Source organism: Urocampus carinirostris, chromosome 14 (genome assembly GCF_059441175.1).
Source record: "Urocampus carinirostris isolate Australia breed hairy pipefish chromosome 14, RoL_Ucar_1.0, whole genome shotgun sequence".
NCBI classification, from domain to species: domain Eukaryota; kingdom Metazoa; phylum Chordata; class Actinopteri; order Syngnathiformes; family Syngnathidae; genus Urocampus; species Urocampus carinirostris.
Window position 1 is genome coordinate 30692500 of NC_142362.1, and position 24619 is coordinate 30717118.

Here is a 24619-nt window from a genome sequence, read left to right on the forward strand (position 1 = left end):
TTAATATGAAAAATAAACTTTATATATTTTTTGCCAAACTACTATTACATTAATAGCGATATTTTTTAAAATTAAATAAAATCATATTTTCTAATATATTCTTAATTAATTGGGAAAAATACATAATTTATTAACGAACACAATTTTATTCATGAAACATATATCAATACAATTATTTATCTCAATAAATAAAAACGTACTTTTTAATCTTATTTATTTTTTGCAGTTAAATACATTTCAAATACAGCATATTAACAATAATTTTAAAAACATTAATAGCAATAAAAATATGTATTTTATTGACTTTAATATACATATTTTGAATTGTTGCAGTTAAATAATTAAACATTTTAAACAAAACACAATTATATTAATAAAAACCTTAATAGCAATATTTTGGAAACAAATAAAAACATGCTTTTACGTATTTTTTTCCTAAGTCTTGCAGTTAACTCATTAAATAAGGAAAAATAAAAAATTGTTCTAAAAAAACAATGCCAACCGCAGATTTTTCTTTTCTTTTTAGAAAGTAATCGTAAATTAAATAACTATTAAAGTTTTAAAATGTTATACAGTATAGATGTTTGTATATTTACTTATAATATAAAAACAATAAATTCAAGTAACAATAAAATCAAACAAATACCGTCTTTCTGATAGACAGAAATGCAACAACAGGTAACCAGAAAATAACAATAACATCATGAAAGTGTGTGCAAATAAAATGACAGGAAAATGGTTTGGTTTGATCCATTTGAGTTTCAGAATTTTTTTTTTTTTACTTATTTACAATTTTTTGTTGGGTATCCACTGTACTATATTCACTTTTTTAGTCGCTTGCTTTGCTTCTTTCTCTTGACCTGCTCACCGGCCACCCACCTGACCCTTCTCTTCCAGATCCACTTCCTCATGATTCTCTCGGCAAACTGGGCCTACCTTAAGGACGCCAGTCAAATGCATGCCTACCAAGACATCAAAATGAAAGAAGAGCAGGAGCTGCAGGACCTCACGTCACGCTCCAAGGAATGTCTTCATTCCTATACATAAGGGCAGCGGTCGCGCGCGCACACTTTCTGGCAAAACACACAAAAAAGGGGCACACAAGAACGAACCATTCCTGTCGGGACTACGTTGAACTACAAAACCTACCTGTGCCGTACTAACAGACTAACAGACTGCTGCAGCTTCTGCACTAACTGGCCACGCAGTATTTTGCCTCTTTGGTTTTCTTGATTGTCATTTTGCAGGGTGAAACTGAAGACATCAATAATATTCTCGTTTTTACACTTAACCACAATGTGACATGGGGCTATACAATGACTCCCCCGTTGCTTCATGTTCATTCAACACACACCCCCAACAAATTGTACGTGTGAAGGATTAGTATAGGTATATGTGACCTTATGTGAAAATGGCAATACTGAAATAAAATGCATGAAAGGTAGGAAGACAGTCGAAACAAAATTATATGCAAAATTGGCAGTATTGCATGAGAAATCTGTTAATAAGAGTTTTTCCTTGCCTGCATGTTGGTTCAAGATCAGGTGTGTTATTGTAATCCTGTACAGTCCTTTGAAACATCTTGTGATTAAGGGCTGTACAAATTGACTTGAATAAGGCCAGAATTGCACGGACAAATGTTTTAATAAAGTATTAACTCTATTTTCAGTAGAGGTAAGATCGGGCATAAAAAAATCCAGTCCGTTTAGCGGGTATTAAATCCTGATCCTACTCGAACCTGTCCAATGAACTTGATTTGAGAGACCAAGCCTGAAGAAAGCCCGAATTTTCACTTTTTATTCATGAGGGCCAGGCCGGGTTTCTCTTTTGCTGACTGAGCATTGTTTTTTGTTTCGTTGTCTCCGTGCGCGGTGGAGGAGAGGCGCGATGGATTCAGTCGGCCTCTTGGGCGTAGCTAAGCCCCTTGCCCAATGCGCCGCAAAATGCCTTGCCGAGTGCCTCACAGAGGCCTGGCGACACGAAATGCCCTGCACGAGAGTGGGACTGAATCAATGACAGAGGAAAAGTCAGCAAACGAGAGAGAGAGCCCAAAACCCGTACACGATGATTGACATTTTAGCCCCAAACCAACCTAAGTTTCCTGTCTGTCTCGGCCTTGAGATCTTACCTCTAATTGTCAGTAACGCCATTTTCACATGAAATGTTTTTAAAACATGATTGGATTTAATTTTGACAGGCTGAAGATGTGCATGGATGCCATTGTTGTGTTCAAAAATATAACATTGATGGACCACGGTAAAGGGACAATGTGTACCAGTTGATTACCATATATCGCTGTCTTGTGTCTTGCAACTCAAAACAAGTGCTAAAGAGCACAATGAAGAATGGAAACTACGGAGATTCATTGACCGAATTGCTACACTTTTGGTTTTTTTTTGGTCCAGCTTTTCTCAAGACCACCGACAATTATTTCAGCAACCTCTAAGTGAGACTAATGTCATGTAAAATAAATGCAAATTTTACAACCTATTCTATTTTTAAAAAATTCACCTTTGTATGGTAGTTCATGTATTTAGCTTCTTTTCTAAGTCAATATATATTTTTAACGAATTACGTTATTTTACAACTAGGGGGCACTATGTACACACAATGTCCCTTTAAATTGCAGTATTTCTCACGATTTTTCTAAAGCCCATAAAACAATATAAATGTTATTTTAGTTATTTTAACGAGTAGGTAATAAGAAAAACTTATTGATGAATTCAGAATAAAAGTTATTCTCACACTTGGCAGTGGGGTTGCAAGTTCAAAGTATTAAAGTCTTTGGTTTAATAATCGATAAAGTAACCAGTAATATGTAGAGTAAAACACCTTTTTGAAAGATGAACTTTAAGATTATGGACTAAGTTTTTTTACTACAACTAGAAGGAGATGAATATTACACACTGCCCCTTTAATTCTACCTCAGGGCTGGCAAACCACAATATGGGTTCATTGGATTGCTTATTGAGCCAAATCATTGGGTAGACTTGCAAAAAACGGACTAAACGGGTTTGTTTTAGAAATGTATAGAAAAAAAGGCTTCAAATTCACAGGTTGACGGAATGTATTCTAACATAAGCGTAGTTTTCAATGTGCATTTTTATCATTTTGCTATTTAGATTAAAATCTTCACATCTTTCTAATAAATGTTAACGCATTCTTAAAACCTTGGTTAATCTCATGCTTGCCAAATAGTAAGTTGATCTATTTTGCTTGATATTAAGAAGAAGCCAACTCATTTACGACCAGCAACAGAGTGAAAAGAAAATTTGTCATATGTTGCATTAAATGGCAGTGAGATGATTCGTAAATGCAAGTATCGAACTTTACTCTAAAATTAATACCTATATAAAATTTAAGGGGATGTGTGTATTATTCAGTGCCATCGATTGGTAACAAAAAGAATCATTAAAATTGAATAATAAGCAAAAATACATGAACAATCAGATGAACATGAATCTTTTTTTAAATACGCCTAGGTCGAGAAATGTGAAATTTATTTTACTCAACATTAGACTCACCTACAGGAAGCAGAAATAATTGTTCTACCCCCCAAAAACTGTAGAGGTTTGGGGAAAAAATCACTTCAAGTTTCTGTAGTTTGTATTCTTTGTGCTTTTTAGCAATTATTTTTGGTCACAATACACTAACACAGGGGTGTCAAAGAGGCGGCCCGCGGGCCAAATCAGGTCCGCTAAGGGATTGAATCTGGCTTGCGAGACATCTTTCCATTTCTCTTTGGATTTCATTTTCTTTCTTTCATTCCCCCTCTCTCACCATTTCTCTTTTGTTTCTCACATTCTGTCTCTCTTTTTCTCCCTCTCTTTCTCTTATTTCTTATCTATTAGTCCGGCCCGAGAGAGAATGTTTGTTCTATCGTGTGGCCCCCCCGAGTTAAAATGACACCCCTGCACTAACATAAATGGTCAAATAATACACTGTCCCTTTGAATGGGTCTAGTTGACATAAAAATTCGCCTGAAGGGGTGCCGAAAAGTGAGAAAAAAATCATCATACATGTTTGGATTCAATTTTACTCATTAGAAAATGCAGCTGAAGATAATGTTGTGGACAGCAAGTTTCATAAGTCCTTCTCTGCATCACAGCATGCGGCGATATCGCCAGCATAACACGCTTGCTAAATACGTACGCTGGCCCACTGTTACTGATCAGAATTTGAAGCCCTTGTGTTTGCAGTTTGAGTGTCTTTATATTGTTATCAAACGGTGTAACCTGTGTGCTATTGTCTTATTTCTTTTTATTACTTTTCTATGAGCGCGTAAGAATTTGATATGTTGTAATTACAGTCCTGTTATGTTTTTGTTACATTAGTCGCCGCGCTAACTTGTTGCTGCATGACGATTGAATGCGGAGTTGATGCTCAAGGACGCATGCTGAATTTGTGTTAGTTTTGCTTTTGTTGAATACAAAATAGCTACTAGATACTTTTAGTTGACTTTATCCTACTGTATGTAAATCTTCTAAGTACACATTTTCTACAAATCTTTTCTATGGAGGTTGAAGGGCTTCCCCCAGGGAAATGTCAACTATAAGCATTGACGTGTATGCAATGGGATTTTGCCAAAGTGTGGACGGTGAATGTCTCCTTTTGAATTAACCCGAGAAAAAGAAAACATCAACAAGAAGAATATGCTACCTATACATTCAATCACCAGGAAGACATCTTGTTTCGCTGGAGAATCAAAATCAACACACGAGAATGGCCTGTTCAATTATTTTTTAATAAAAAGAAAAAAAGTTTAAAAAAACTTGCAATTTGTATCCAGTGTCCCAACTCATCTATTACTTAACAGCACAAAAGCTCACCAGAAATCCTCTTCTATGTCTTCGCCCTTGTGCGAATATGCTGCAATGCTGGAAAAAAAAATCACAGAAATTAAATAAAATGCTATTTTGGAATGGGTTTTGGAGGATTATTCATACGGATCAGAATAAAGCCCAACCTATTATCTTTGTCTTCGGACAAACTCTTGACTACAGGGCTTTCTTGTTCTTCGCCTTCAGAGCTCTGAGGAGAAAAAAATAATCAATTTAACGTATTAAGTGTAAAAATAAGTTCCGTATCTTTGTCTTTAAAATTGTATCCTTCTTAATTATGCATTTTTTGGGCTGGTCTGGAAAATGCGTTAAGATAGTGTAAGTCAAAAGTGTGCATTCATCAAGACATGATTTTTAGATCTTGAGTAAATTGTGAATATATTTGTGGATCTGAACAATACCTGGGTAAATCTTCGAGACATAGGTGTGGGGTGAAAATGACAGTAATGTATAGCTGATATTTTTAGTTGCAGGAAGTTCTTCCCGTTACAATTTACCAGTGGGACACGCTACCTTAATTTCTTGCATGGCCCATTATAATACCCATAATCCTTCCACTTACATGTTTCATTATTGCTTTTTAGGTGTAGCATGTACCCGTCTTCTTGGGCATGACCCGTGGGTGGCGATGACCCTTCATAGGAAAATGCCATACAAACTAATGCCAGCTGCCATTATAATGACAAGTTAAGAAGAAATGCAATGGCAGACTTTTTGATTTTTTTATCTAATGCAGTTTGTCAAGTCACACTCGTGAGAAAGAACGCAATAATTTTAAGAATTTACAAGCACCTCACCCAAAATTAAAGCACTTTTAAAACCATGAAAACACAATGTTAGCGTTTTCAAGGATTTTAAGCACCTGTACAAAACCTTTATGTAGCTCTATTTGTCAAAAAATATTAAACCAATAAGTTCAGTGCAGTCAAACTCACTGTCCATATAAAGCCTCAAACACAATGAGCTTATTGCAGTGCGCGTAACCAACCCACTTGAGTCGAACATTCTCTGCTGGCATGTCCATTCAAATGTATTGCAGTTTGTCGGTTTTCATTCGTTTCTTTTTGGTGGTTTTTTGTTTAGTTTTTTTTAACATTTTAAACTTTAAAACGGCCTAACCGTGTGCATGAAGTACATGCAAATCTTATACAAGGTATCTTGAAAAGCTGGGCAATTGTCCGTATTTTTGAACCCTTTTCCAAGCCACATCTAAATTGTGTCTGCTTTGGATAAAGTTACCGGTATGTGGTCGTTTACAGCAGGGTTTTTCAACCTTTTTTGAGCCAGGGCATGTTTTTTACATTGGAAAAATTTTGCGGCACACCACTAACCAAAAATGTTATAAAATGACACTGTACAGTATGTTTAATTACAATATAATTTATAATACCCCCAATTTTTACAGCACAGACACTTGACAATGACATAATATTTGCAGAAAACGACTCATAAATTTGTATAGAATTTTCCATTTTAAAAAGTGACATTGGATAATTTCTCACGGCACACCTGACGATCTCTCACGGCACACTAGTGTGTCGCGGCACAGTGGTTGAAAAACACTGGTTTACAGCACCAACCAACGTGAACAAAGTTAATCAAGATGTCTACATCGATTTTAAGGTAAGTCAACATCGTATTTTCAGGCCAACATATTGTCACCTTGCCAGAGAGAAATATAAAGTTATCTATAATGTTAACATCTCTAACGTTCGGTTGACATTTGGTAACGTTAACTCTTGGCTGCGTTACAAATCATGTTACAATGTTTACTGGGAGTTCAGTGGCCTGTTATGTGCTAGTTTTAGTACTTTGGTAATAGTACGTGAGTGAAAAAAAATCTAGCAAGGCTAACATGGAGCTTTGAACTCGGTTTAGAGTAATAAAAGCTAGTAGCAATAACAAAGCCTATTTTACAGATCACGTCTAGTTAGCTTAATTAGTTGAAGGTAAATGATATCGATAACCCTGCAGTGTATGAACCATGCTTATCCTCCATCGTGTTGTTTAAGATACTGATAACAAGATGAGGTTTATCACATTTAAATTGTGACCTTTAAATTTTTGCTTGAAGCTTTTCATCGACCTTCTCAACAATTAAATCACTTATAGAACGCTTCAATGCATAGTTCAGGCCTTTTTGGGTGACTTTGAGATCATATGTGATCTTTCTGGGCTCAAAAAGTATCGATTGCCTCCTGCCAAATGCCTCCTATTGTGACACTTGCCATCGCGCTCTCACAGAATGTTAAATGTTTGTCTGAGTAAGTAAAGGGGGCGCGGCTTAATCATAGGTCCATTGACAGTACTACAGACATTACTAAGTTTTTAACCTGAATTAAACTACTACTAACATCAGACTAAAAAGACACCAACACATTTTAAGTACCGTATTTTCCGCACTATAAGGCGCACCTAAAAGCCTTTATTTTTTTCAAAAGTTGACCATGCGCCTTATTATACAGTGCGCCTTATTTATGGAACAAAATTAATTTGTAAAGTCTTGCAACTAACTTGCAGCCGCCGATTACATTTTCCCCCGAACGCCAAGTAGTCCGCGGTGTATGCTGGGATTTATTTACCGGCGTTTCATTGGCTAACCAATGTGTCAATCATCATTTGAATGGATCACTATTGGCTAAAGTTATTCGGAGGTCAAGGGGAGGATCATTTTATCATTAACAGGCTGGCATCGGCGTGAACGGCAAAACAAAGCCTGCAATTGGCCAAAAAAGACATGTCAATCATCAGTTGAATCGATCACTATTGGCTAAAGTTATTCGGAGGTCAAGGGGCGGATCCTTTTTATCATTTACAGGCTGGCATTGGCTTAAACGGCAAAACAAAGGCTGCAATTGGCCGAAAAAGATGAATGCATATAGCACGTGGCTGACGGCATACAGAAAGCATTTTTTTACTATTTTGTATTTGTAAATATTTAATTCTCCTGGATTTACTAAACTCACAGATATTATTATTATTATTATTATTATAAGAGGACCACGGCTGCACATTATTATGAACACGACGACTTCGGTGAGCTACTCTGGCTATATAGGACTGTCTCAGAAAATTAGAATATTGTGATAAAGTTCTTTATTTTCTGTAATGCAATTAAAAAAACAAAAATGTCATACATTCTGGATTCATTACACATCAACTGAACTATTTCAAGCCTTTTATTATTTGAATATTGTTGATTTTGGCTTACAGCTGAAAAAAACTCAAAAATCCTATCTCAAAATATTAGAATACTTCCTCAGACCAAGTAAAAAAATAATTTTATAACAGCAAAACTAAATCAAACATTTTAAAATGTCCATTGATGCACTCAGTACTTGGTTGGGAATCCTTTTGCACGGATTACTGCATCAATCCGGCGTGGCATGGAGGCAATCAGCCTGTGGCATTGCTGAGGTGTTATTGATGCCCAGGATGCTTCGATAGCGGCCTTGGCTCATTTGCATTTGTAGGTCTGGTGTCTTTCATCTTCTTCTTAACTATACCCCACAAATTCTCAATGGGGTTCAGGTCAGGGGAATTAGCAGGCCAATCAAGGACAGTGATGCCATGGTCAGTGCACCAGTTACTGGTGGTTTTGGCACTGTGGACAGGTGCCAGATCATGCTGGAAAATGAAATCCTCATCTCCATAGAGCTTTTCAGCAGATGGAAGCATGTAGTGCTCTAAAATCTCTTGGTACACAGTTGCATTTACTCTGGACTTGATGAAACACAGTGGACCAACACAGCAGCTGACATGGCTCCCCAAACCATTGCTGACTGTGGGAACTTCACACTGGATTTCAAGCAACTTGGATTTTGCTCCTCTCCAGCCTTTCTCCAGACTCTGGCGCCTTGACTTCCAAATGAAATGCAAAACTTGCTTTCGTCTGAAAAGAGGACTTTGGACCACTCTGCAACTGTCCAGTGCTTCTTATCCATAGCCCAAGTCAGACGCTTCTTCCGTTGTCTTTAGTTCAGAGGTGGCTTGACCATGGGAATACGGCTATTGTAGCCCATTTCCCGGACACGTCTGTGAACTGTGGCTTTTGATACCTGGACTCCAGCTTCAGCCCACTGTCTTTGAAGCTCCCCCAAATTCTGGAAGCGGCTCTTCTTCACAATTTTGTTAAGGCTGCGGTCATCTCTCTTGGTTGTGCAGTGTTTCCGGCCACATTTTTCCCTTCCAACAGACTTTTTGTGGATATGCTTTGAAACTGCACTCTGTGAACAGCCTGCTCTTTGAGAAATTTCTTTTTGTGTCTTACCCTCCTGATGGAGGGTATCAATGATGGTCCTCTGGACAGCAGTCAGATCAGCAGTCTTCCCCATACTTGTGATTTAGTTTACTGAACCAAGCTGAGTGTTTTTAAGGCTCAGGAAACCCTCGCAAGGTGTTTCGAGTTAATTAGATGATTCAGGTGATTAGTTGAATAGCCTACTTGTATACTTTTTCATGATATTCTAATATTTTGAGATAGGATTTTTGAGTTTTCTTAAGCTGTAAGCCAAATTCAGCAATATTAAAATAATAAAAGGCTTGAAATAGTTCAGTTGATGTGTAATGAATCCAGAATGTATGACATTTTTGTTTTTTTAATTGCATTACAGAAAATAAAGAACTTTATCACAATATTCTAATTTTCTGAGACAGTCCTGTATATCATCCCTGTATCTTGTTTCAGACTGAACTCGATGTTTCTGTGATAAGCGGTGCAGATAATGGATGGAATGGAGTGTCTATTTTTAAATTAAACTCAATTCCAAGTGTTTATTGTCATATATACAGTAAAGTTGCGAGCGAAAAAGAAAATAGAAACTAAGGAATGGTTGGCATTTCTTGAATCCCAAGACTTTAACCTTCCGAATGATGGAACGATGCATTTGAGTGACATCGTACGGACACCGACACGTATTTGCGTCTTTGCAAGCTTTCGGAATGTTAAGGGGGTAATAAGTTTGACTGAACTATCTGACTGTTTTGTCGACGTTCCCATTGTAGCGCCTTATAATCCTGTGCGTCTTATGTATGTCAAAAATAGGACCAAAAACTATTTTTTCGGGGTGCGCCCTATAACCCGGTGCGCCTTATAGTGCGGAAAATACGGTACTTATACAGAAAGAAGGAAATCCCAAAGAAAAAACATGAAACAATAGGCAATGTGACATCAATTTGTGTAGACATTAATGAAATAAAAGGACAAAATAATTCATACTATAGGTAAGATCGGGCCTAAAGAATCCAGCCCGATCAGACCCGCGGGTATAAAAGCACGAACCAGCCTGAGGCTGACCGATTAACTTGATCTGAGTGAACATGAAGCTGCACTTAGGCGCTGCGCCCACTTCGGTGGCGAAGTACACAGGGCGCCAAAGTGCAGTGCCGAAATGCACAATGCAGCCCCGAAGTGCGCGCGTCGCCGAGGTGTGTTACTCAAGTAAAAGTACTGTTACTTCAGAATAATATTACTCAAGTAGAAGAAAGAGTAGTCATCAAAATATTTACTTGAACAAAAATAATAAAACCTCGAGAGAGAGAAGCCCAACCCAGCCAGCCTTAATAATTGATCTTACCTCTATCTTACAGTTTTATTTAGAATATTCAGTTAAGACTTGTTGGACAGAAAAACATTACTGTAAAAAATTATTACAATAAAAAACAAATTAAAAAATAAAAATCTATGAAACCAAAAGATAATCACAAGATCGCCTTACAGCAGACATATCAAACATAAGGCCTGTTGATTGGTTTAATCCAGCTTGCCATACATATTGTTAAGTATGTCAAGAAAAGAAACGAGTCTTTAGGTCATTCCTATCAAGTTATGTTTTTTTTAATTAAATGAAAACCAAATGCTGCCTATGGCCGCTAGAGGGCAGTAATGGGTATACTCTCAGCTTTAGTAGGCCCAGCCACGGGGTTTGATCTGATAAAGTCAAATCTTATTTCCCATGCACTGCTTTCTTTGTGTTTCCTTTTTATCATATTCAAACCAGTAAGACAATTAAGGCAAACATGAGACTGCATAGACTCAACCGTTAAAAAGAAACCAGTTAGCACATTCAATGCCAAAGATGACTATCATTTATTTCGTATTGTTTATGAATAAATGTGCTTAGAAAAGATCCCTTGTCATCTATGATTATAATATGTAGGGAACTACTGAAATAGGCTGAATGATAAAGCATAATACTGAAAAAATTGGGTCAGCTTGAAAATTGAAGTTGACATTCTTTTACTGATCCGGCCCGCCTGAGAACTGGATTTTTCCTCAGGGCCAACTCCAGCTTGAAATCCCTCTTTTACTGAGTAAATTACTGAGTGTCCAGATGACATCGCCCCCTAGCAAAATGATGCACCATCTGTAGATCTGCCACTGTTTACAGATCATATACAATTTGTTAGTAACATTTTGTTTTTTAGGAAGTAAAAAAAAAAGCAGACACTTTTTCAATTAACTTGTTGGAGTTTTTTTTTTAGGATTGATGGTGTTTCCTTTTATTTTGAAAGGGGGGATTTTTTGTGTGTGTCTGCCTTTCTTTAAAGTTAAGGTGTTGTTTACCTTGTCTTGTTTCTTTTCTCTGGCTTCCAAAACCATCTTCATGTATTTCTCCAAGGGGTTTTCATCTGGGACTTCTGGTTCCTCTGTCTTCTCATATTGTCCTTCACTTTTCTCCTCCTCTTGTTGGCGCTCCTCCTGAAAGAGCTAAGAAAGCATATATGAAGTAAGAAATGTCAAAAATGTTTTGGAAAAGAAAAACAAGCGAGTTCGCTACAGTTTCTTTCGCCAGTCTCGCTGCTTCTTGTTGTTCTCTCTCCCTGGCCTCCTCTTGCTCCCGGAGCCTCATTTCTTGCCTTTCTTTTCTCTCTCTTTCCCATTGCCGCTCCTCGTCCTCATTTCCCTCAACAACAGGAGCTGTTGATATTGGGGAAGATTCTGGATAAATAAGAACGGTGAAATTGTATGCACATCTCAGTACAGTAATCCCTTGCTGTATTGCGCTTTCATTTTAACTGTTTTGCGGGCCTTGTGTTCTGCAATCTGATTGGCTAAACCAAGGGTGTCAAAAATGCAGCCTTCGGGCCAGATGGGTTTCTTTATCCAGCCTGCAAGCCAACGCTGACAGAACTGCAAAATAAAAATGAGCTGCAGTTTTAAATATGTGCACTTGAGGTCGCAAAAGCCAGGCGCCACTCCAAAAACCACTGTAGGTTTATTTATTTCTCTCACTCACTCTCTTTTTTACTGCTTCATTCTCGTTCATTCTTTCTGCATTTTTTACTTTCTCACTGTTTCTCACTCTTCCTTTCTCTCTTACACACCTGAAAAGCTTTCTTTTTTCTCTTCCTCTTTTCTTTTACACTCACACACCAATAGGGCGTCAGCCATGCAAGGCGCCTACCTACTCATCGGGGGCAGTAGGGATTCAGTGTCTTGCCCAAGGACACTTCGACATATAACACGGAGAAGCCGGGAATCGAACCAGCGACCTCTTGATCCCAAGCCGAGCGCTCTATCTCCTGAGTTAATACAGTAGTGCAATATGGTAGCAAAATTATCTTTACAATTATTATTTGAGAGTAAAGAATTTTTTTGTAACATGTTTTTGACAAAGTACAGTACTTTCTTTTGCAAGACAAATATTTGTGCCAGTACATCGGGGTTCTTCTTTACACTACCATTTAATAGATTGGGGTGACCCGGAAATGTTTTCTATTTTCCACGAAAAAGTCACACTTTTATTAATACATCGAGTTATCCAATGTCTGGGTTCTTCCTTTTCTTGATCAGTCTCAGATATGGCTCTTTCTTTGACATTGTGCCTTGAAGGCCAGCATCTCAGTCACCTCTTCACTGTCCTTGTTGACACCGGTGTTTTCCAGGTACCATTTAACCAAGCTGCTTATTGAGGACCTGTAAGACATCCATCTCTAAAACTAAAGATTCTAACATAGGATTGCTTTTACTTGGTGGAGCCTCTCACTTATCATTCTACTCTGGTTAGGGCCCGTTTGTGCTTTTCTCTGAGGGGAGTAGTACACACAGTTGTAGGAAATCTTTAGTTTCTTGCTAATTTGTCGCATGCAGTAGCCTTCATTTCTTAGAACACTAATAGACTGTTGATCATACAAAGGTTCTTTTTCTGGCCATTTGGAAACTTTAATCACACCCACAAATGTGATGCTCCAGATACTTGACTTAGTTTGATAGCTTCTCTAACCAGCTAAACTGTTTTCAGCTGTGCTAAAATCCTTGAATCAAGGTTTTATAATCATCCAGTAGCTTTCTAACGGGATTAGCAAATGAAATGTACTATTAGAACACTTGAGTGCTGCTTGCTGGAAATAGGCCCCAGTACGATAGTAGATATTGCATTAAAAAAAAAAAACATTTGCAGCTAAAATAGTACATTAACAATGTATGAGGTGGATAGCTGATAAGTTTCAAGTGATTTCATTGAAAAAAAAAACTTTAAAAATTAGGACATTTCTAAGTCGCCCCAAACATTTGAACCCTAGTGTACTGTATAAAAGAGTATTTACGGAACAAATAAAGATTTCTACTTGGCGGGTTTGGACTACCGCAGGACCTTTTTGAAAACCCGCGAAAAATGAGGGGCTATAATCCTCGACATCTGTTGTTGTCACTCACTCGTTTGGCCCCGTGAGTCAGTGGCGGCATCTGGAAGGTCCTGTGCTGACTGTGGGCGGAGGGCAGAGGGGCCCCCGGGGGCCTCGGAGGAGGCGGCAGGGACGGTGGTGTCCGGGAGGAGTTCGGGAATGTGGCCGGGTTCTAGAGGGAGACGCACACAAAGGGGTCTTTTATGCTTTGCCCACTGCCCCTCCTCAGCGGGGCCCAAGAGGCGGCAAAGAATACATAATCGGTGAAAAGCTTTTCATCTTGGAAACTGTGAGAGGTTCCGCTTACACATGCACACAAATTTGTTCAAATGGTCTATACATGAGGCAAAACCTCATCACAAGACGTTTTGTAATCTTAAACAAAGCCACAAAAGAAAATCAATTTTTTTAATGATTCAAATTGACACTGTAATATTTGACCACTAGATGTTGCTGTATTGTGTAGTGCAACCAAAAACAAGTGCTACAAAGCATAAGAAATAACAAACTACGGAGACTCAAAGTGACTACTCTGCACCACTTTCAAGGTTTCTGTTTTTTGGGTACCCAGCAAGATGGTGGACAATCATGAACCAGGTGAGCATCATCTTATGTAAAGTAAATGCAAATGTCTCATGCTGACTATTTAAACAAAATGCACATTTACATTATAGTTCATGTAGCGGTACTTTTCCTTACTTTTAATTCAGTTTTCTTTAATAAGTAAATTATTTTTTTTTACCACTTGGAGGTGCTATATATTACATTATATATTACATATTGTCCTATTAAACTGAAAAAAAACAATGATAATTGCATCTATTTTGAGTAATAATTTATATTTATTAACAATATTGGTAATTTCTGTCAAAATAAAGGAAAATTACTGGACAAAATGATCGGATATGGATGAGGGCATATGCTTTACTCACAATTATACATGTGGTTGTACTTAAATAACAAAATATTTAAAACAAGCAAACATTTAATTTTAAATAAAATTGGTTGTTTGTTTTGTTTTATGGATATTAGTTTTTTTTTTTAAATCTTTAGCAACGCCATAAAGTAAAATCTAACACTGGCAAAAAGTATATATTCTCATTCCACGGGATAATTTAGGTACATTTTGATATTGAACTACAACATTTTCAACTGGTTTTGGGATTAAAAAAATAAAAAATAAATAAATTAAAAAAACTTAAACAAGTAACATCCAACTTACGACTAGCTTGACCTTCTCCAGCCGTACTAAGCAGATGTTCATTTTTCAAATTCACTGTCTTGCTCAGGAGCGCGAAACAACCCGGCAACACGTATGATACTTTTGGCGCTCAGCCGGCACAGCAATTTACCGCAAGACTCAGTAACTCAAGTGTCTCGGCAGTAGGTGGCGCCATTGTAATAGATTTACGACAACTTGGGCGGAACCGATTGCGGTCTTAAGTCAAGTCTTACCTGTAACGAGAGTTTCAAAGAATATTATTTTTAGTTTCTAATAAAATATTCCCTAAAATAAATCTATTAATCAAAAAACATAATTAAAATGGGATTAAAAATTGAAAACTTCTTCCTAAAAAACATTAAAATGAATAAATGAACAAGAACCTTTGTAATTAAAATAAATAAATAAAAATAAAAAACTATATTTGATGTTAAAACAGCCTAGTCATACTGGAAGGGGATTACCTCATGTGCGGTCACTTCTCAAGGTTTCGTCATTTTCCTCATGTTGAGGTTTCTGAGTTTTTCCTTGCCCTTATGTAGGTTTTAGATCAGGGGATGTTGTAATAATAGTCTGTGGTTTGCAATTATCAGTGGTCTGTGCAGCCCTTTGAGACTCCTGACTTGACTTGAAATAAAATGTTTGCATATTTTTGTAAATTACATGAAATATTTTTAATGTCATAATATGGCGGCGCCCCTGTTCGGCTGCGGCTGCATCGGCTCGCAACAGTTTTTTACACGTCGGCCATAAGACCCAGTCTTCGACTCAGTTTTGACGGCGCACAAAGTCGGCTCGAACTGCAGATTAAGATACGATCGCAGTTTTTTTTGCTGGATATGCGATCATCCAGACATCAAGCGCTCGGTGCTACGACCACTCGGGAGTGTTTATTAGCCACAGACTGCTATGTCAACAAGACCCAGCGGCCTACAAAGCAGCGAAGCAGAGTGGCAGGACAGCGGCGTGACCGCCGGACGAGGAAGCGAGGTTGTCGGGCCGGGCTAACAGCTAGGCTAAAGGCTAAACCCTGCAGAACGCCTCTCCCATCCATTTTCCTCTCCAACGTTCGCTCTCTGGACAATAAACTGGACCATTTAACAACTGGGAGTGGCATCGGACCGCGAGATGACGAACTGCTGCGCTAAAATTCTGACCAAGACATGGTTAATCTTGTCTATCCCGGCTGACGTTCTAAGAAACTGTGCGGGTCAGATGTATCGACATTTCGTTCTGTATACACGTGTACACGAATGACAATAAAGTAAATCTGAATCTGATTGTTTTTTACTGTATGTCCACTACTTGTGACTTTCTTTGGATCTGCTGAAAATTTGATTTCTATGAAAGAATTGTAAAATAAATGTAAGGATTTAAAATGAGCAAAAATAGGTAAGTCATGCCATGAAAACAAATCATTTTGAGGGGGAAAAATGTGATAATATAAATATTACAGAAATTGTTTTTAAAGACCCGAAAAACAAAGTCCGGTTGTCTTTCTTATGGATTATGCAAAACATTCAATTAATTTTGAAAGTGTTCCTGCTAAAATAGCAGATTTTGCAGATAACGTGATAAAAATGAAAATATATAAGGGTACAATCATTTTCCTGGATAGAACATTCAGGGTAGAGTAAGTTCAAGTATTTTAAACCATCTATCATGGTGTGACAATGAATATACTTTTGCTTTAAACTGTTTTGTCTAAATTTCCGCAGCAAACAAGCCAAAGCATCCTTGTTTTCAATACAAAGCAGGCTTTGATGCTGTGTGAGAAAAACAATAACCACAGAGGTAAGAAGCACCACTTACCTGGTGAAATGCCAGTGAGATCCTCCACGTTTATTTTCTCGGGCTGCGGGGAGGAACGCGAGCTGGAGGAGACACGTTGCTCACTTGGAACACTGGAAAGAAATCATTCCCGCTCAGTTAACACAAAGTTAACAAAGGAATGAACAAGAATTACAAAAGAAAAATGAAATAATAAATAAAAGTAGTGCAAGACATGGTACCTGCGCCAATCTCGCACTGTGCTCTGAAGCTGAGGACTGCGAGGAGGGCTAAGCACGGGGGAGAATTCTCCAGAGCTGGAACACTCAGCGTCGGGTACGGAGTGCAGGCGGCTGCTGTGCGAATCCCGGAAAAAGGACGACGAGGCAATTTCTGGAAGAGCAGATAAATGCTGAAAGTATTGCAATGTATACACAAGTAAGATGTAGAGTAGGTTCAGTGGACACAATATCAAGTACACCTGCATGATCTGATGCAATCCAATACAACAATAAAGATATTCATGCAGATTGTAATTAACAAAGTCTGGATAGCAACTACTGTACATTGACTGGCTTCAATCAAAAATCAATCATGATCTGATGTAGTCAAATCGCATTGCCCACACACTGCTAAACTTTTATTTTGTGTTTCTTTTTTTTTATCAATGTCAAACCAGTAAGGCAACAATCATATATTCTCCCGACCTTCCACTTTAGTTTGTAAAGCGTAGTGAGTTGGTTCAGTTGTAAAACCATTAACGCAACTGTGCAAATAAACAAATTAACAAATCAATCCTGTCCCAGAACCAAACTGAGTTGACATTCCTGGTGTAGCGCAACTAAAAACGAGTGCTTAAAAGCATAAGAAAGAATACAATCTAATGTTTGGTTAGTATTTGAATGTGTTTTTAGTGATTAGGAAGATGCAGTTTCTCCACTCTAATGCTTTAGGGAGGACGGGAGCGAAACAATTAGTTTTTAATTAATTTATATCAGGAAAATATGCTCGTTACATGAGATATTTGAGCTACAAGCACAATCATGGAAAGAATTAAGCTCTTAAGAAGAGGTACCACTGTATTATTGTTTTTATTTTCATGTATCAGTGTTATGTACTTGTTTATCATACTCTTTTTATTAGCATATTTGGTATTGTAGTAATCTAAAAGTAATTGAAAGGAATCCAGTAACATTACCTCAATATTATAGTAATCCGATTACGTTACTGGTTGCATTTTTCAACAGGTATCTAGTAACTGTATCCGATTACATTCTTAAAGTAACCCTCCAAACCCAGAGTGTAAATGAATTGAACATTACATCTCAGTAGTACCTTCTGCCGCCCCAGGATGAAGCGTACTCCTGCTGTGGAGGGACAAATTAGTGAACAAGGGTTGTTCCTTGTGGATGTCATCTTGCTTTGTAAACTGAGGGTCTGCAGACGAAAGGCTGCTGATGCCAAAGGACTTGTGAAGCTTGTCTTGGTAAAAGCTCACTTTGGGTTGAGCGGTCGGGGAGGTGTTTCCAGCAACAAAGGAGGTTGGGGTAGGGCTCTTAGCTTTTTTAGGAGGAAGTGGTTTACTGAACGTCTTTGACAAGTAGGAGGTGTAAGGGTGAGAAACGTCAGAAATTGGTGTCATTCGAGGAGAGTCGGCATGACTTGAAGGCGTGGCAGGACGCCTCCGTGAGACGTTGGAGCGTGCTGCCCTCTGCTGGTACTTAACGCGTTTTTCTTCCAAGCTTTCATCTTCCCTTTCCAGCTCTCGCATGCGAGCGTGGCACTCGGCCAGCATTTCCAAGTCAGAGTTGGAGTCGCTGTGCACCAGCTGGCCTATGTCGCCGACAGGCTCATAGGCCGTTTGAGGCCTCAGAGACACTCGATCCACGAAGATGTCTGGGAGGACAAGCTTTTCGCCGCTGAAGTCCAACGCTGCGCGGTCTACAAGGGACGGTTTGGGGTTGAGCAGCACTTCGTTTTCGAGAGCTGTGGAAAAAGCAATACAGTATTACATTTGTTATCGCAGTTAACAGGAGGCAGAACCGACTGCAAATCGCGAAAATATGTAAAGTAAAAAGTGTTCTTTTTAAATTAAGAAATGATTAACTTATTTATTACTGAGGATCAAACCCAATTTGCAGGCTTTATTTATTAATTAATTAATCGCTGATACATAACAAACCTTACTTATAGGCTCAAGTATTTGTTCAACAAATAAAAGTACAGCACTTAATACAAATTTTCCCCCAAAATAACTTCTGTACTGTCAAACTATGATTTTAAAAATAACTTTGCAGTTTTATTGGTCAACCAGCGTGTCGATTTTCTTCAGCACCATTTGCCTCTGCATGTACACGTTTTTTTCTTCAATCCACTTCAAATGACATAATAAGTTGCTTTTATGATGTGGAGTATCTTTTTCACCATGAAGGACCGGTACCGGGTCTGCATGACAGTAGACGCTGCACCGATCAGTCTGCCGATCTCCTGTTCAATCCTAGCCCCAGTCGTGAAATTCCATAATATCGCCTTCCCCACCCCAAAAAAATGTTTCAGCTCGGATCTATACAATCCACATAGGTCACCCTGTTTGACTTCAAAACTGTGAATTTCTCCTAAAGGTGAGATATCTTTATGCCTGAATTTCGACAATTTGTTATTTGAATAGAGAAACAACTTGACTTAAAATGATGGTAAAATGGGAACAAAAATAAAACATACAAATTTGGGGCAAGAATGCAAGATTTTTTGCAGAGTACCTTGTTGGGTTTGGCGAAGCTGCAACTTAAGATCTTCAACATGAGCGGTCGTCCACTGCAGCTTCTCCTCGCACTCCATCAGTTGGACATTCAACTGACCATATCTCTCCACCTGACACAATGCTGCAAGGGTTACTTCTCCCAAAAACAAAACAAAAACACAAGCAAAAGACTAAGAGATGTGACCTCCAACTGGAGCTGTTTCTGGAGGATGTTCTTCTGGTTGGTAAACTCCTCCTCTTGTAGTTTGCAATTGTCCTGTAACTTGCGGAGCTCAATCTGCAAGGCCAGCTGCTCACCGGAAGGCTTACCCAAATCTACCAAAGGGATCATGCAAAGGGATATGAGATGTAAGTGGAAATGGAAGACCTGATTTGCATTCAACCAATATATAGAAAATTGAGTAAGAAATAAGTTACCGGGTACATACTTAATTCTTCCAGGTTTGTCACAGTTTCTTACCAATGTTGAACTATTTTGAAGAGAACTTGTGGGCTACTCATATTGTTCTGGTGTTACTTTGTACGTATGGTCAGCATTTTGAAAACAAGACAGTGCAGAATAAATGTCATGTGTCTGCATTACCTCAACAGGTATTCTGTTGTCTGCTATATTAAATTATTTTGTCAATTTTAAGGACTGTTTGCTACTTTACTAGTGAAACAAGAATTCGAATGTTCTTTTTTGTCATTGATAATAATGTTTGCAACAAAATTAAACATGACATTCAGGATAAACATGTTAGAAAGACTTTACATGAGAAAAGTAAGATAAAATAATGCCAGGATATATAGCAAAAGTATTTACAAGGCAGTGCTTGGATTCTGGCCTAGAGTAGTAATAATAGTGCAATGAAACAGTGCATCGTAACAATAGAGCAATGAATAGTACTGCTATGACATTTAGCAGCAACAGAAATTTAGAAATGGATTGATAAATAAGAGTACCCAATTTTTCAATGCTACTCGCAAGATATAGATTTTTCACAGTGTTAGAAACTTGTTTAGGTTAGTGACAGCCCTGGGGAAGAAATTGTTTCTTAGATTATTAGTCCTTGTTTTAAGGGAACTGTAGCACATACTTGAGACTAAACAGGTCAAATTACAAATTTATTTTTTGTTTTAAGTAAGGTTAAAAGGAATTTTTAAATGGGAAAAATGTTTCTGCCCATGTGGTTTTTTAACCTCTTTTACTGTCGCAACAAAGAAAACATTGTTATGGTGCTTAGTATTTTGTGTTTACCTGCACAGAGACGACGGTTTTCCTCCTGAGCCTCATCCATTCGTTTCTCCAGAAGCTTTACTTGTCCCCGCAGGTGTGCATTGTCCTCTTTCAAACTGGGGAAGTCGCCCATACTCGCCAGTCTTTCTCTCAGCAGTTCATTCTGCTGACGGAGCAAGCATCCTTGCTGCTTCGCAGCCTCCAGTTCTCCCTACAAGACGCCGTACAAGATTGAGATTATTTTAAAAAGGCACCTAGATTTTCCCAAACATTTTACTTTTTTACCTGCAGTCGCTTCATCTCTGAACAGGCTTTAGTGTACTCCTCTAATTTGGTTTTAATCACAGCAGACTCTTTTTCAATGCGTTGGCTTTCCTCTAAGAAAGGAAAACGTTAATGGAAGAATAATGCTGGAGAAGCTATTAAAAAAAATTGATTCTTTAATGTCGCACCTTTATTTCGCTTCTCATTTGCTGTAAGATGCTCTGCTCGCTTGTTGTAATCCTCCTTGAGCTCCAACTGATAACTAAAGCCAAATGCAAAACACGTTGCAGTTATGACGCAGGCCACATATAACAAGGGATGGAGTGATATCTGTAAGGATGCACAATCATTTTCGGGACGATATTTATCGGACAACGGTCAAAAACAGACTAATTACATCGCAGTTATAAGTCCAACAACAACAATAACAACAGAAAGAGGGTCACTTAAAGTCACAATACAATCTTCAAGGCGGACACATTTCTCAAGAGCTGTAAATTTACATTGATGACACTTAAATAAAAATGTAAGAATATATGAATAATAAGAATTTTATATTTTTACACAGCAAACAATAAATGTATGCCGTGGCTTTTTTGATCCTACTGGCATCCAGTACAGCTTATAATACCGCGTTTGATTTTTTTTTTTTACTTACAGTTACAAAAAAAAAGAGGGAAATTATAAGTCGATTCTTTTTTTAATATTGGAAACCTGCAAATGAGATACATAGGATGTCAGTTGGTCTTTTTGACTTTTGTACCTCACTCATCTCATCTCATTAGCTACACCGCTTATCCTCAGTAGGGTCGCGGGGGTGCAGGAGCCCATTCCAGCAATCATCGGGCAGTGGGCAGGGGACACCCTGAACTGGTTGCCAGCCAATCGCAGGGCACAGGGGGACAGACAACTCACTCGCTCATTCACACCTAGGGACAATTTGGACCGGCCAATTCACCTGAAATGCATGCTTTTAGAATGTGGGAGGAAACCGGAGTGCCCGGAGGAAACCCACGCAAGCACGGGGAGAACATACAAACTCCGCACAGGAAGTCTGGAGCTGGATTTGAACCCACGCAGGAGGTTCCCAAGACATGAACTGTGCCGCACATGCGCTAACCACTGCGCCGCCGTGCTGCCTTGTACCTCACTGTTGTTTGTTATTTATTCTTTTATCTGTTTATATCATTGTCACCATTGGCCAATAATGTTACAATTCTTTGATTACCACACTCTTCTGGGCAGATCTACTTTTGTAACCTAGAAGATATAAGAAAAGAAAAGGCTCAAGAGAGGGCTTTTCGAACATATTTGGAATTTGGCCTTGTGATGTTTTTCTTGGTGTGTACCTCTCCTGTTCTCTTAGCAGTTAAAATTAATGTAAGTCTTCTCTCCTTATTTTGAGTGTCTACTCAACTATAAACTATAATGCAGCTGCACTGGCAGAAAGTTCGACTACTTTTAACTATTGTTATTATTGTATTTTTAACTTTTTGAAGGGTGAAATGTGGGAAATGAGCAAAATAATCTAAACTAGCAAGCGGAAAAATAGTTTCAATAATTCTTGAAATAAGCAACAAACAAATTGTATTAAGTGTAAGGTGTGAAGTATACAAAAAAATAAAAAGTAATCAGTTTAAGTCAGGAGAAGCAGGTTGTTCTTGGTCGGAAAAGGTAATCATTAATCACTCCTAGTTTGATTTAAAAAGAATAGGATTAGATGGAATGGAAATTTTTAACAAATTTTCTCAAAATGTCCAAACCGGATGAAAAAAACGAAATACCTTGATAGTTCATTCTTCAACCTTTGCTCATACATTTCTTCCATGGTCCTCACTGCTAATTCTCGCCTCCTCAGCAGCTCTTCGCCGGCTTTAACCTTCTCTTCATGTATTCGACACGTTCTGAATCAAAAAATTTTTGTTACTATCAATAATTAGGTAGTTATCAAAAACAGATATAACATACTCCTCAAAAGACTCCATTCGTAATTTAAGCTCATTTTCTCTGTTGCGCAGCGTGTCGATTTCCTTCAGCACCATTTGCCTCTGCATGTACACGTTTTTTTCTTCGATCTGAAAGGACAAAACATTTCTATAATAGTTTTAATAATTTAAAAATAAAACTACTTTTTGTTACCTCTTGTTGCTTTTGAAGCCGCTCGATGGCATTTTTCTCCCTTGAGTTCAACGCCTTGGTCTTACACTCGTAGGTTTTCTCTAGTTCTTGTTTAAACTTATCAAAATCCTTTCGAATCAGAACTTTTTCCTCCATCTTAACTTTAGCAATTTCCACCTCTTTAAAGTGCTGCATCTTTATGGAATAAGAAACACTTTGTTGTAAACAGTGGTGCCTAAGAGATTTTTACGAGAGGACTTTTCCACAGTACCTTTGTGTTCATTTCTATTTGCATCTGGGATTCTAATTCTCTTTTATAGGAAGCAAGTTTTGACTGAAACGAAAACCACTTTTCCTCGCTGCTGTTTACATTCTCATATTCTTTGTCAATCATTTTCATCTTCTCAACTGGGGACACAAATTGGGAAATGGCAAATTAAACGTTATACATGTTTAGTGATCTTTGTTACCAATGTCAATGATTATACCCAGAGACTGTTCATAACTTGCTCTGCTTGTCGTCTGAGTGTCAGCATCACGGCGGAGAACAGTTGTTTGATGGTCGGTCAAGTGTGACACAATGTTGATTAAAAAACCTGTTGTTAGGAAAGTTAATTGTCTTCATTTGCATTGACAATAACATAGTGAACAATTTAGACATGGGATTAACGTGTAATAAAGAGAAACAAAAGACAAAAAGAATGTCGGGATTAAAAGGACAAAAGATTTACAATGTAAAACTTGGAAACTGGCCTACCTATAACTTATTTTACAAAAAATAAATGGGGGGTTCTAAGGTTTATTGTTCTATATTCTGTTTCAAATAGGCTTTTATTGCTGATCAGGTTGTGCTTTAGCTGAGGAAATAGTGAACATTAAATACTTTAACTAACCTACCTTTATAATGGATCCTTGAAGTCTGCCATAGAAGAAAACAAAGTAAAACCTCATGTTAAAATATTCAAAGAACATTTTGTTAATATCTTTATTACCAGGGATTTGTAAAGTGGTGACTCTGGGCTGATCTTAAGACAATGGAGGAGATCTTCTTTCTTGAACAACTGGTGCAATCCAACATAATATCGTTAAACAAAAATAAAACATTAACCAATTGTGGTAGTTCATAGTGAATTCAATTTTACCTTCTCTTTAGAAAGACCACTTTCTGGACAGAATACAGAAAATGAGTACTCGTAACCCGATGCGTGAAGATAGTTAGCTACTATGTTGTTGCAGGCTGAGATCAGAGGGGAATCCGATCCCTGAGATGGTTCTGTACCACTTAATGGTGCAGGTTTTAACTCGTGGATGAGTTGGTTGCGAAGCTGAGTCTTGAACCAACCCAAAGGGAAAGAAACAACTAATCAAGGAAGAGTCATTGAAAGGAACGAAAGTTCTACCTATCTGATGACTGACCTTCAAAGAATCCAGTACTCCCCGATCTCTCAGCGTTTTGTAAAGCCTTTTCCTCAGCTCGTCAGGAGATATAGCATCTTCATTGGCTGACATTATGCGTGATTTGTCTTCGTGTGATGAGAGTTAACTCAAACGCGTAGACACGACGACTTCCGGTAACTTCTAGCGCCTTCTTGCCCAAAGTTAATGACCGTCGCTTACTTTGTGCAATGTTATGGCATTATGAAAAATGCATTTGTTATTTTCGATGTTGTTTTCAAGATGTTTAGGTTGGGCGGTAGGCGTGCCCTAAGATTTAAATCTGTCAACGGAAAGCCTGCCCTGTCCAACACCTATGACGTAGGGACTTTTTAGGAACCATTCAAAAGTATTTTTTTATCAAC

The 24619-nt window shown here is 38.0% G+C and overlaps 2 protein-coding genes across 3 annotated transcripts in view; one reads left to right on the top strand and one right to left on the bottom strand.

Moving 5' to 3' along the window:
• gpm6bb (glycoprotein M6Bb) overlaps nucleotides 1-4926 on the top strand; it is an 80205-nt gene extending 75279 nt beyond the window's left edge. The window contains exon 9 of the mRNA XM_088353363.1: nucleotides 898-4926. Coding sequence (XP_088209489.1) covers nucleotides 898-1047 — 150 coding nt within the window. The 3' untranslated portion in view covers nucleotides 1048-4926. The remainder of the gene's footprint in view (nucleotides 1-897) is intronic.
• Nucleotides 4726-24550, bottom strand: ofd1 (OFD1 centriole and centriolar satellite protein). Of its 2 annotated transcripts, none has more exons than XM_088353354.1 (22): nucleotides 24237-24550; nucleotides 23963-24151; nucleotides 23813-23881; nucleotides 23718-23739; nucleotides 23309-23416; nucleotides 23092-23228; nucleotides 22842-23015; nucleotides 22671-22777; nucleotides 22487-22606; nucleotides 20891-20964; nucleotides 20724-20815; nucleotides 20460-20649; nucleotides 19404-19534; nucleotides 19218-19329; nucleotides 17794-18444; nucleotides 16701-16851; nucleotides 16501-16592; nucleotides 13498-13638; nucleotides 11621-11781; nucleotides 11407-11550; nucleotides 4967-5031; nucleotides 4726-4877 (listed from the first exon to the last, which is right to left on the bottom strand). In XM_088353354.1, exons 1-22 carry the CDS (start codon nucleotides 24327-24329, stop codon nucleotides 4826-4828), a joined length of 3075 nt encoding a protein of 1024 aa, XP_088209480.1. In that variant the 5' UTR covers nucleotides 24330-24550; the 3' UTR covers nucleotides 4726-4825. The 2 variants fall into 2 exon arrangements, with proteins under 2 accessions (XP_088209480.1, XP_088209482.1); XM_088353356.1 differs by having other exon boundaries at nucleotides 11621-11760; nucleotides 24237-24549.
• Nucleotides 24551-24619: the final 69 nt, after the last annotated feature.